The sequence below is a fragment of the Microcebus murinus genome, chromosome 19, assembly GCF_040939455.1.
Source record: "Microcebus murinus isolate Inina chromosome 19, M.murinus_Inina_mat1.0, whole genome shotgun sequence".
Lineage (NCBI taxonomy): Eukaryota > Metazoa > Chordata > Mammalia > Primates > Cheirogaleidae > Microcebus > Microcebus murinus.
This window is the reverse complement of record NC_134122.1, coordinates 26,796,728-26,809,966: the sequence shown is the minus strand read 5'-3', so window position 1 is coordinate 26,809,966 and position 13,239 is coordinate 26,796,728. Positions and strand designations below refer to the sequence as shown.

The following is a 13,239-nucleotide window of genomic DNA, read 5'->3' as shown; positions in this document are numbered from 1 at the left end:
CGCAGGAGGAGCACCTGTAGGTATCACAGGTATCACACCCAGAAGGGAGCTCTGGGTCTTCCAGCCAAGCTGGATCCCCTAGTTGAGAAAACAGGGACAGGCTAGGGGTACCCACAGCCAGAGTCTGGCACTGAGGAAGGGAAGGTGCAGACTGTACCACACCCTCCCCCAACCACCCACTGCCGCCAGGCCCAGCAAGCCAGAGCCTGCCCCTCTCCGCCCGCAGCCCCACACGTGGGGAGGCAGACACCAAAGCATCTTCAGTGCACTTTAATCAGAATTCCATCATCAGGAGAGTTCTCATAGCATACAATGTTGGGATGGGCATGTCAACGTGGTCCTACAAATGGAATTTCCACAGATTTGCACTTCAAACATGTATGAAAAATAAAATATATAATATTTAGCTTTATAAATTTCCCCGCTTCATCACTTCATCTTTAAAATAAATTACGACCTCTGTCCAATAGATTATGCAGCCTGGAGTCACGAAGCAAATATCAAATGGCCTCCACTTCCTTAAAAAGTTCTGGGGGAAATACTGGATGAAGACAGTCAGGTGCTTATAGGAGTCAACATGAATTAAAAACTAGCACACTCCTCACAGTGGGGCGAAACATCAAGAAATGGGAGCTTCCTTCTAATGGTTATTCTTTTCTGTTGGGGAAAAATGAATCCTCCAAACCATACAGAATGGTTGTAAAAGCTGCAACTGAACTTTTGGCACCAGATGAGAAGAGAGGCCTTTTAAAGCCACAGCCAGTGATGATTCAGTCAAAGCACGGGTCTGAGCGAGAGATGCTGGGGGCAGGGGGAGGCGGTCACAGCCCTCTCCATTCTGCGTCCCTCTACACCCCCCTCTCTGGGGACACAGCCACCTCCTCTGCTGCCGGGAAGGAGGGCAGTGTCTGGGCGGCCGGCCCTCCTCCGCCAGATCCAACGCTGCTCAGATGGAAAGAGTCACAGCGAACAGGACACACAGGGGAGGACCTTGTGCAGATGAGGGGTAGCTGCTTTGCTGCGTGCTCATGGCCAGCAGGGATGCACTCACAAGGGACACTCTAGCAGGACGGCGGCACAGCCATTAAAGGGGACAGACGCAAGGCGCACATGGGACACCAAGGACCCCAGAGGGCCGGCAGGGCTCTGGGGCTGCACTAGCATTTATGGGGGTGCCGAAGGGGGGCTGACAGTCAATCGTTAGTCCCACCCACAGCAGGAAGTCAGATGTTCTCCCAGGGGGTTCTGACACTACCCCCAGAAGCAACAAAATCTCCGTAAGGAACACAAACAAATAAGCTGGTGACAATTGCTGCCACAGCCTCGGTCTTAGACATTTCCTGGAATGGGCTTCGGGGCGGAGCCCATGCTGGCAAGAGGTTTAACACAGTTTAACGGCGGGTAGATGGCCCTGAACCTCACAGGACCAGCCCTACCCGGCTGCCCGGACGGAGGAGCAGACGGCTACAAGTCGAGGAGAAGCTCCTCACAAGTCTCCGCGGGCCACTTGGACGCCCCCCCAAACACGTCGACGTTGTTGTCCACCCACGGGATGATGTTGCCCGGCATGTTCGTGGAGCAGTTGGCGATGTTGACAACGTCCTGCGCGCGAAGGACGCGGTCCCATACGTTGAACTGGCTGAGCTCGCCCACGAATGCCTGAGTGGCATCGAACCTGGACCCCACGGTGTCCTGGGAAACAAGAGCAAGAAATCTGCATCGGGGCGGGTCCCCGGGCAAATGCTGGGAGGCGGGGGCCCTGAGTGTCACCCTGACTCCCCCAACCCGGACCACCGGTTTCTGCAGGTTCTGAAGCTCCAGGGCATGTCAGCCCAGGGGACGATGTCACTCCAATCCCTCCCTTTTATACGAGGGAAACTGAGGCTAAAAAGGGGAGATACCTATCCGAAGTCCCAAGCCAGGACCAGAGCCGGTCTCCTGACTCCCAGCCCTCCCTGGGGAGGCACAGTGGGGAAGCAAGGAGGGCTGTGGATCGCAGATGGGCCAGACTCGAAGCCCCCAGAGCCCCTGTGGTCTGTTCTCTCACTTTCCATGGTCAAATCTCAAATGCAGACTGAACCGTCAATGCCAGGCGCCAACTCAGGCTTCCCCTCACCTGGACGTGAGTTTCTCAGGGCAGCGCTGAGCTCAGTCTTTGTTCCCATCTCCCCCATGAGCTGAGCTCCCCACCCTGTCACCTAAGTGCCCCTCGCAGCACAGCGCACCCTGAGCCACTGGCACCAGAAGAGACCAGCCCTGGTGTCCCAAGTCAGCACTGCATCAGGCAGGGGCTAAACGCCCGAGAGACTCCTAGGGACACCTGGAGACGCCCTCCACAGCTCCTCCCCAGGAGGAGGCTGGATCCTATGTCACAAAATGACCCATGACCACAGGGCACTCCTGCCCCTGTGTCTGACTTTATCTTGGAATCTGTCTAGACCACCACACTCACCTGGTCCCTGCCAGGTGCAGGCCACATCCCCATGCCCACCCTCAGGCCCTCAGGCCACAGCAGGGGCCAGGTTGCCAGGGACTCGCTGCCCCAAGCTGGCTGTCTACAGCTGGGGCCAGGAGAGGAGATAGCCTACAGCCTGGCCTTGTGCCACTTGACTGGCTGGCCCCTCCTCTGTCATCCCTGGCAGGGCGAGCACCCGCCCTGCACCTACCTGCTCCTGCCCAAGGATCAGCACACCCCCTGGCTTGATGGGGTGCCAGGGGGCCAGGTTCTCCCCAGTGCCAAGCTTCTCCCCATCCTGGAAAGCTTCCCAGGTGCCGTCCCGCGTCGTCCAGGTGATACAAATGTGGTGCCACTTGCCATCACTGACAAACAGGGGCAGCTGTGTGACCTGTGGGCAGCAGTGTGCAGGTGAGGGCCTGCCCGGCCCCATCCCATGTGTCCCCCAGGGCAGGAAACAAAAAGGACACCCCAGAGTCTCTGGGCCACTGCTCCTCCCACCATCTGCCCCCCCCCGCCCACCCCCCACTGGCCCCCTTCCCTGATACATGGCTGACATGCCTGACCCTAGGTGTGTGACACAGGCAGTCAGGAGGAAGGCGCAGCCTCAGCACAAGCCCCTGACCCCAGGGAGGCCCAATGTTAGCAGGACACTCTTGGTCCCCAGCTTGGAGGAGGACCCAGAAGACATGAGGGATAAGCCCCCCATGCTGGCCCTGAGCTGTCTGTGCTGAAGAACCTGAGGGAGTCAGAGCTCGATGGAGCCAACTTCCTTGGCAAACAGAGCACGATCTTCACTCCCCAGGCAAAGTCCTGAGCCTCCCTGGTGGCCATAGTAGCACTCAGGGACCTGTGTGCTGCAGAGGGGGCGGGGTGCTACCATGGCCTCCCATGTAGCGGCCTGGAGGCCTCTAAGCACGCATGTGTGTGGCAGCAGTGGGAGGGCACACACAGACTGCAGGTGGAACTTGGGAAAGGACTTGGCCACCGACCAGGTCCCCCCAGTAGTCCTGTGAGCACTTTCCATAGGCTCCCACAAACCACCCTGTTGTTACCGCTGGTCTCCTAGCAACCTGAAGCCTTCCTCCCAGGAATTACATGTTTATCAGCTGCCTAAACAAGAGGAAACAAGGCTCTTAGCCCCACTGTGTCCTAGGGTGTCATTAGGACAATTAACCCCTGGCTCCAGGAACTGGTCACTGCCCGCATTTCTTAAACTCCCCCGGGGGCAGTTCAGTGAAGACAGAGCCAGGACTGGCCTGGATGCCAGCCAGTTGGTGTAGCCACTCAGAGGGCACTCTCTTTGTTATACAGAGTCTTTGTTATACTGAGCGTGATGTCAGAATGGAGTAGGAAGCAGGGCTCTGCTAGGTCCTGAGGAGGCCAAGGTCTATGGGGAAGGGGCAAGACTGTGGGCCAAGGTACAGAGCTGCAGAGCTCACAGGCAGGTGCCAGGGCAGGTGTGTACTTTGAGTGGCGTGAGGGGATTCTGGGGGTGACCAAACAGTTTTACATTTTCATGGTGGTGGCAGCTACACAACTGCGTGCGTTTGTCAAAACTGGCAGAACTGGACGTGGAAAAGGGTAAATGTTACTGCGTGTAAATTATATTTCTAGAAACCTGCCCCCTCAAAAGACATGCTCATGAAGAGTCTCTTATACTCACATATACACTCACCCCTAACCAGCGCAGCCTGGGGGACAGCCCTCACATGGCCTGAGTGCCGGGGGGGGTGAGGGGGGAGCCCCCTGCTCCATGGACAGATTCACGACTCGGATCCCCACGTGCTGTAGCTGTCCCTCCCCACTCCCCTACCCAGCCAGCCACCCACCCAGAGTGGGACAGACTTGGTACAAAGTTGTCCCCACAACAAGGAGCCCTGCAGACGCTCGTCTGTGGCCTCTGCTGCATGGACGAAGGAGGCCTGGGCCAGCTGGGATACTCGGGTGGTGTCTGTCTATGGCCAGCCAGCTGCCCACCTCCCTCCCCCAACTGACCTGTTCGTGGCGGGTGGGGGGCGGGCAGGCCTCACCTTGTCGTTGATGAGCAGCTCGATGGGGTTGTTGCCCCACTCTATGAGCACGATCTCGTTGGCCTGCCCGGGCACGGCGTAGGAGAATGGGGTGCCGATGCCTGGCGAGCCACTGGACCGCAGCCACAGGCAGATGGTGAAGGCGTACAGCTCGGGCAGCGTCTTCTTGATCTTGCCATACAGGTAGTTTGTGCGGAGGGGGAGGGATACTTTGAAGGCATCTGGCGACTTGAAGGCGCTGCTGCCTGGGTGGGGAGAAGAGAGGCCAGGGCAGCGTGTTAAACCCCACCAGCATGGCCCAGAGCCTCGTCTCACCTGGACCCCTCTGGAAGGCAGTCCCTCAAGCAAGCACCGAGCACCTGCTCCACACCAGCCACCGACCGAAGGACACAGGACAGAGCCCTCACCTCCAGGGAGCCCACATTTGCCTGGGTAGGGAGGATAACAGGAAACAAGCAGCAGGTGAAAGGGGAGGCCAGGCAGTGACCCCCATTGGGCAATGCCGGGAGACGGAAGGCGAAGGAGGGAGGGAGGGCTAGGAAGGTCCAGGAGAGAGCTCCCTGCAGAGGGGACAGCAAGTAGAGGGCCTCCCAGAGGCCCAGGAAAGGGGGGAAGGAGCACTTTGGTACACTGGGCACATCATAGAATTTAGCTCCATCTTTAAGGACAGGAAAAGAGGCCCCTTGAAACTCAGAAGGAAAAAGCTGTGGCCCCTTCTGGTCAGTTATCCCCCTGTATATAGCCATATCTAGTGACTAGAAAGCTTGAGGAAGGGCAGGGGTGAGGTGGATTTAATTTTCTTGTTCCATTAAGCCAGAAAACCGTTTCTCAGCCACGTCTTGTTACTGTAGATATTTCCTTGAAGTCTTGGCCCCTTTGGCTTCTTTAGCTAAGACAGGAAGCCCTGGACTTGGGCTTAGAGGAAGACAGTCTCACAGAGACCTGGGTGCTTGATAAACACTTGTCAAGTGAGCCTGAATCACCTCTCACACTCAGGATCACCGCCACCAAGGTGAAGGAGTCAGGCTGTTGGGTTTTGACGCTACAACTGAACTTACAAGTGGCTTTTCTATCTCAATCCCTGATGTCAATTGGTTGGCTTCCATTTGCCCTTTCCTCCTCCAAAGAACACTGAGTTTATAGACCACTTCCTGTAGCCTGGAACTAGTGGGAGGCGGAGAGAGGTAGGTGTCCCTCCCTACCTAGGTTAACACACCTGGCCAGAGCCAGGCCCCTTCCAGACCTTTCTGGCATTGAATCCTGCCCCCCCCCCATGTAAATGGCACTGAAGTCCTCAAAAACAAACTCTTAAATGGGTTTAAGTAATTTTCAGTGCAGTCTTGATTTAAGCTCAAAATTAATTTTTTTTTTTTTTTTTTTTTTTTGAGACAGAGTCTCAATTTGTTGCCCGGGCTAGAGTGAGTGCCCTGGCATCACCCTAGCTCACAGCAACCTCAAACTCCTGGGCTCAAGCAACCCTCCTGCCTCAGCCTCCCGAGTAGCTGGGACTACAGGCATGCACCACCATGCCCGGCTAATTTTTTGTATATATTTTTAGTTGGCCAATTAATTTCTTTCCATTTATAGTAGAGACGGGGTCTCGCTCTTGCTCAGGCTGGTTTCGAACTCCTGAACTGGAGCAATCCGCCCGCTTCGGCCTCCCAGAGAGCTAGGACTACAGGCGTGAGCCACCGCGCCCGGCCTCAAAATTAATTTAACAACCACACCTGCTGTCCGGGTATCACATATTCTGAAATTTGTGGGACACTTGATCCTGTGAGCTTTCACACAGCAAAAATTTTCCCCTTATTTAGGGACCAAGCCCCTGCTAGTGAAGGAGTCTGAATGCCCCTCATTTATCCGACAAGTACTTAGGAAGCACACACGAGAGCCCAGTCTCTGTGGCCCGCAGGGACAGGGAGGCTCTCCGGAGCCAGAACCAACAGAGCAGAGCTGCCTGCACCACTGTGGAATGAAATCAGTCCCTTCCTCAGCCCTTTGGCAGAACAAGAGACAGAACAGATAAATCTTTCTCCATCACAATTCCCCAAACCTATTTTCCAGCAGAGTGGATAATACATAAGAGAAGCTCTTTGGCACCATGGTTCACACCTATGTAAAGAGACTTCTGCAAAGGAGCAGCAGGGCCGGCGCCACCTCCCAACCTCCCTGGAATGGCAGCATATAGACACTAGTATCTGGGCTGCACCTGTAGCAGGTACTCACATCTGCTGATTGCACAGTCTTGCCTGACTCCTCTTGACCCCCTAAGGCAGGGCACCCCTCAACACAGGCTGCAGAGCTGCCAAGCACCAGCTGAGCACTGGGAAGTCCCGGTCACCTTGGGAAGCCAAGGGGCCAGGCCAGAGTACAGGCTGGGACTAGTCCCTCATTAGGCTGAAGCAAAACAGAGAAAGAGAACCAGAAAGCCCCCACTCCCTGATTTTGTAGGTTACACTGTTGAGACACGGTGGCTCAGAGAGGTGAGGTGACTTACCCAAGCTCACACAGCTAGTGAATGACAGAGCAGGGGCTGGAAGTCTCCTTTTCTGTTACATGTAGCCCCTAGCACTTCATCTTCAAATGGCACATGACCATGTTCTTAATGAAGGCACCACTGTCTAATGAAGAGAGATGGCTGCTGTGCTTGCAGGTGGGCAGGCTTGCCAATTTCACACAACTCAGTGTTGATAATGTCGTTAGCTCGGTGACAACAGATAGGTTTAATTAGAGTTGGGAGAGCCCAGGGGCAGAGGAGGGGGCCTGTACCCTGAAAACTGGTATTCTTTATTTAAATAAAACAGCTTGGAGCTTCAGAGGAAACTTAGTTAAAACCAATTATGAATTAAAAGGCCTGACCAATAAATCAGAAACTGCAGGTGGTGGACAAGGTGGGGGACAGGGGTGGGCAGCCTGGGGCAGGGAGAGAGGGGGTTTTGGTATTCTCAGCACCAAGGTTTACTTCAATCCTGAGCCAAGCTGTGCCTGGCTAGGTGGCCCAGATTTGGAGGCCCTTGCAGATGAGCAGGTCTTGAAATGAAGAAAAACAAGCAGCCTCAGGCCCTGGGCACTTGCACATCCACAGGCAGGGGTTGGGCACTTGCTGCTGGGCTCCAGGGAGCCTCCCGCCCAGTGGGGCTGGAGCCCACACACCACTCTCAGCTGCAGCCTCCATTACTCATCTGGGGTCACCACCAACTTCCATCCCAGCTCTGCCCTCTGCAGCCACGTGACCGCAGGCATCACTTAGCTCTCTGACTTCAGTCTCTCATCTGATTTAGTGTCTACCTCACAGGTCATGGCAGGGTTACTGAGTATACAGAGTGTGTAACTTACAGACATGTGTCTGGTCCACAATAGGCAGGAGATGATGGACCAAAGGTCAGGACCCCCCAAAGCCCCCCACCTGCCACATGGTCAAGGTCTATCTCATCTGGGCTCAGTGGGATGCATCTAAGGAACATCATATATTTTCCAATCATGGTATATTTGAGGGCTGGGTGTTTACATATCTCTTCAGAATTGTCCCAAACAGGACAGATATAAACTCAGAATTGCCAAGAAGACAAACCAGTCAGCAAATGATCACTTTCCTCAGAGACTCATCCCAGAACTGAGCTGGCAGAACAGACAGGGGACTCTAAAGTTCCTGTGGAGGGGTCAGAGGGCAGCAGACAACACAAGCTGAGCTGCCTCTCTGTCCCAGGTCCTGAGGACTCTGCACAAGTGGCCAGCCGGGGCCCTGGCCCTTGCAGAGCTGAGCTTCCCCTCTGTGCCTGATGAGCTCTGGGGACTCTCAGTGAAACCAAAGGATCCAGAGCATGGGTGCCATCACCGGGCTGGTGGAGCCCGAGTCCTCACTGATTCTTTCGGGCTATGAACAGACAGGTTAGGGATGGGAGGGAAGCTTCTAGGTGGCCAAAGCCATGGCTTAGCTTATAAGCCAAGTGTAACCAACACCAGCCTTGCGTTAGAGGACAGAGAATGGGGAGGTGCAGGTCTATGTGACTGACCATCAGGGTTCACCAGCTAGAGGCCCAGATCCCACTTTGGTCCTCTCTTCACAAAGAACACACATCTGGCTGAGAACTGAGAGCTTTTCTCATCTGTGCAATGGGTCTAACAGAAGTCTGAGGTCCCAGGGGTGAAGTGCTTAGCACATTGCCCGGTACTACACTGTGCTCCAACTCTGTGGACTATTAACCCACCTCCTTGCAGCAACTTGGCCATTGGTATACAGCCAGTGAGAGCCCTCCTCTCACTCCACAGTCGCCCCTATCAACGCACTAACTACCTTCAGTGTGTCTGTTCCACAGCTCTGGGCATCCCGAGGATCTGCTGAGGCTGGGCTGGACCAAGATGCCACACTCACTTGTGGCTACATGCTGCCCTCCCCCCCACACCTTCACCTTCTGTCATGTGAGAGAGGCCACAGCTGCAACTGCTCTGCCTCCAGGGACAGCTCCTGAGACTTAATCAGTCTCCTGAGGTCACCCAGTAGCAGAGGCAAGGCAAAGAGGAAATTTTTTCTGGAAACTCAAGAATCCAAGTCTCATAGGTAAGCTACACACACCCTTTTCTGAGAAGGGCAGGGAAGAAAGCATAGACTTTTCTGGAGGAAGAGAACAGGAAAGAGATGAAGGGGGCCTGTGACTTTGTGTCTGCTGGCTGAGAAATGGAACAGTAATCCCATTCCTTTCTCCATCTGGCCCTTCCCGGCCAAGGTCACTAAAAATGTCATGGGCATTCTGCTATTGGGCATTCTCCTATCAACTTATGAAACTGAGTAATTAAAAACTGCCTTTGTCAGGTGAGTGTATCCTAGATGATTATAATTCTACACCCACTACAAGCAAACCTGAAACTTCACAGCCAGGCCACCCAGCAGTTGGGGGTTGACAACATGGAATTATCTAGGGCCCTTGATAACAGGCCCTCCTCCTCCCTGTCTCCTGTGGGAGAAACTTGCCCGCTGTAGTGTGAGCAGACAAGAGAAAGACAAACAGAATCTGCTGCAAGGACTAGTTAAGAAGGAACCGAAATGCCCATACAGTGGGAAGTCAGACAGCAGGTTGTTTATCCAGCCGGTCCTGAGTTCATTGCTTATCCATGGATAATGCCAGTAGGACTGGGGGTTAATTCCTGAGATGACCATTGTCAGTCATCTTTATTATTTGCTCAAACATCCATGAACCACCCCTGGGCTATGCCACAGCCACTGCTGTCCACAGGCGGAAATCCTGAGCCTGCTGGCAAGGGATGAAAATCAGACCTCCAGACAGAAATGAGCAAAGCACGCACCTCGCTCCAGCTCAGTCACCCTCTGCAGCAGCGCGTTCAGGGTGTTCTCGGTCTTCTGCCGGTGAGCAGAGGTCTCGTTGTGGAGCAGGGACTTCTCTTCCTCCAGCTCAGCCACCTTGTGGTGCAGTTGCTGCTCCAGTTCCCCAAGCCGCCGCTGGAGCACCTCGCGGAAGTCGTCAGGCACATTCCCTCTAAGCTGGTGCTTTAATTTGGGAGGGGGGATACAGAGGGAGTTGAAAAGAAACTGTGAAATGTAGTCCCGATGGCCCCACCCTGACCGGCAGCAGCGGAGAAGCTTTCCAAACGCAAGCATTAAATCACGCCCTGGCACAAAGGAGGGGCGCCTTACACCATGCCTTTTTTTTTGTATGGAAAGGATTTCAAAGTCAGACAAGAATTACTTTGCTGCAATATTTGAAACTTGTGTATCTCATTTTCCCTTCTTAAAAAGCTGTTTTTTCTCCTCTTACTAAAAAGTCAAAATTTTAACCAACATCTAGAATATTGAGTAAAGACCAAACCACAGCTAGGATTTTTTTAAAAAAAGAGTTAATCAATGATACACAAAGGGGATGAGCTTTTCTCTAGAAATGAAAACAGCCCCCAAGTTCCAGGATGGTACAAAGGTAAATAACTATGCTTGCAGAGATGTTACTGGAAAATGACAGATATAAAACATTACTATTTGGAATTCCAGAAATATTTGTTTTTATGCTGTTTCTAAAACCTCACTTCCTATTTTTTTTTTTTTGCTCCTCTACCATCATGCAGTTCTGGAGGCAGCCTGCGGCTGCCCAGCCATGAGTCTTCCCAAGCTCTCTATCCGTCTTACAAAGTGCTCCAATTTGTAAAAGCAGACAGTGGGACCTGACTCATGCCTGTCATTGCTGCAAGAGTTAAAAAATTAAATAATACACCTGACATATTTAGTGCTCAAGAAGTGTTACTGTTAGTAATGAATCAGGGATACACAGACGCTGGAAATACTGTATTTAGCCATCATGCCAAAAGAAACCCTCAAATCATTTTGCAATAATTACCACCTGTAATTTAAACCTAGTTTTGCTAATAAGTATTTTCATTAACGCTATTAACAGAAACGTCCACACTTCTTACAAAGAGTGGAACATGAAGATGAAAATCAATTGAAGATTTCTTTCTCAAAGTTCCAAACGGCACACACCTTCCGAGAGAGAACAGAATAAGATCCCCTCCCCCAAAGCAAGCTGGAAAGGCACCTTAAAATGGTCCAACTTGCAGACAGAGGGATCTTTGAAGTTAAGAGGTTTCCTCTAATCCGAGTTCTGGGGTGACCAGTGATCCCGCTGCGCTCGCCTACCTCCGACCACCCTCTGCTCCTCCTGTCCGACCCGATTTATTAAAGGAAACAGCAGATGCCAGGGCAGCTGACCTCCTGCAGCAGCCTCTCAGCACCCCGCGCCGCCTGCGGGAGCGCGTCCCTGCTCGCGGAGATTTGCAACAAGAGGAAAAAGGTTCCCGGTCCCTGGGGTATTTCGCGCCAGGCTAGGCCGTCTGGGTTCGTGAGCCCGACCTCAGGAAGTGCACAGTGGGCCCAGGAGCAATCCTGGCACGCGGGGGTCGGTAAGGGGGGGCAAGATTTAAACCTTTTCTTCCAGCAAGGGGGCGGAGGGAGGGTGCGATGCGAGGAAGTTCCCGAGCAGGATCCAGACACCCCCTCCTTTCACCCGCAAAGCAGCTAACGCAGCCCACCCAGTGGACAAGCGCGCCCAGCTGGGGCCATGCACCTCGCCACCCCTGGCGCTCTCCCCGCTCCCGGTACCCCGCGCAGCTACCTCGAGGCTCTCCAGGCGGTCCTTGAGGGTCTGCAGCGAACGGCTGAGATGCTCCACGACGTGTCCGGATTCCCGCGGCAGGTCGCCCATAGTTTCCTTGCCCGTGGCCTCCGCGCCCCGTGCCTTGCCGCTCGTCTGCCCCTCGCAGCGCGCCAGCTTGTCCGTGAGCTCGCGGATAGCCTCCCGCTGCACGCCCAGCGTCTCCTTCTGCTGCACGACGGTCTCGCGCAGCTGCAGCACCGCGGCCCTCAGCTCCTCCTCGGTGCCCAGCCCTGCATGGGCATCGGGGCCCGGCCCCGCATGGGCATCGGGGCCCTGCATGGGCATCGCGGGCTGCACGCAGCCGGCTCGAGCTGCCTCCAGGGGCAGCGCGGTACACACGAAGCGGCTGCCGGGCACCGGGCTGTTCTGGGCCCTGGAGGCCACGGCTAGCGCCAGGCCGGCGGCCAGCAACGCCAGCATCCCAGAGCCGCCGCGCTCACCTCAGCATCAACGGCGGGAGGCGCCGTCGGGGCGCGCGGCTGGAGGCGCCTCAGCAGCCGGCTGCGGCCAGGCGCGTGGAGCGCGGGGCTGGCGCCAAGTGCCGTCGCGTAGCCGCACCCTCAGCCCCGCGCGGCGCTCTGGCCCGGCTGGCCCGCGCTCCCTTTCTTAAGCTGGGGTGAGGGCGGGACCCGCGCGGGGGCGCGCGCCGCGAGCTGTGATTGGCCCGACTGGCTGCGCGTCAGGCGGGGGGCGGGGCGGGGGAGCTTCTCACCGCGAGCCGGGCAGCCGGGCAGTCGGGCGGGCGCGTGGGCCCGAGCCTGAGGCGAGAGCGCGACGTCCCGGGGCTCCTAGGGAGCTAGGATTGAGGTCCAAAAATGACCGTGGGGCCCTCAGAAGGCTCGGCCGGCCGTGCCCAGGTGTCCCTCGAGCCCACCCGAGGACGCGGTGTCCTGGGCTGAGGAGAAGCCGGGAGCCCCTGGTGCCCCGGCGCCCCCGGCGGCTGTGGGCTTCCGGCGCGGAGCGAGGCCTAGCGGTGCGTCCTGCCGCCCTGAGGGGGCGTTAGTCCCGCTTCTCCGGGAGGAGCCCAGGCGGGACTCGACCCCGTGCCGCCGTCGCGAGCCACCCCCGCGGGAGGCGTGGGCCTCCTCGTCACGGCCCTGCCGCCTCGCTCTCGAGGCGGGAAGCAGCCGCACGACGGCCGCCTCCGGATGCCGCGGTCCTGGGCCGCCCTCCGCGTCCCCGCCCGCCGCGCTCCGCGTCCCCGCCCGCCGCCAAGGAGGACGCTCGGGAAGAATTCTCGGGCGTTGGATGCCGACGGGGGTTGGCGTCACAAGGCCACTCGCAGAGCTCTCACCACGTGCGTGTCCAGCGGCAGCCCTCTAGGCGGTGACCTGAGCTTGAGGTAGTTCATTCGCCTGGAGCCGTTTCCATGGTGCCACGTAGTAAAACAGTGCTCGGTCCTTGTAAGCAGGGGCCCACGATGTCCACTTTCCCGACTGGAGAGCGCTGCCCTCAGGTTCTTGGAGAGAGAGCACATATGTACAGAAACCCCAAAGACAGGAGCAAATTTGTTTCAAAATCTTGTCTGTCTGTGGCTTACACACAAGTTCACAGTGATGTTGATGCACAGCTACAGACTGCACATTATTAATGG

At 55.9% G+C, this 13,239-nt stretch overlaps 1 protein-coding gene across 2 annotated transcripts; it reads right to left on the bottom strand.

Annotated features, from left to right (window-relative positions):
- Positions 1-255: 255 nt before the first annotated feature.
- NPTX2 (neuronal pentraxin 2) lies at positions 256-13,026 on the bottom strand. Of its 2 annotated transcripts, XM_012759462.3 has the most exons (6): positions 11,604-13,026; positions 9,790-9,991; positions 4,489-4,733; positions 2,667-2,846; positions 1,437-1,692; positions 256-340 (listed from the first exon to the last, which is right to left on the bottom strand). In XM_012759462.3, the coding sequence occupies exons 1-5, from the start codon at positions 12,063-12,065 to the stop codon at positions 1,465-1,467; spliced, it is 1,317 nt and encodes a 438-aa protein (XP_012614916.1). In that variant the 5' UTR covers positions 12,066-13,026; the 3' UTR covers positions 256-340; positions 1,437-1,464. The 2 variants fall into 2 exon arrangements, with proteins under 2 accessions (XP_012614916.1, XP_075851405.1); XM_075995290.1 differs by having other exon boundaries at positions 256-1,692; positions 11,604-13,025.
- Between the last annotated feature and the right edge of the window lie 213 nt (positions 13,027-13,239).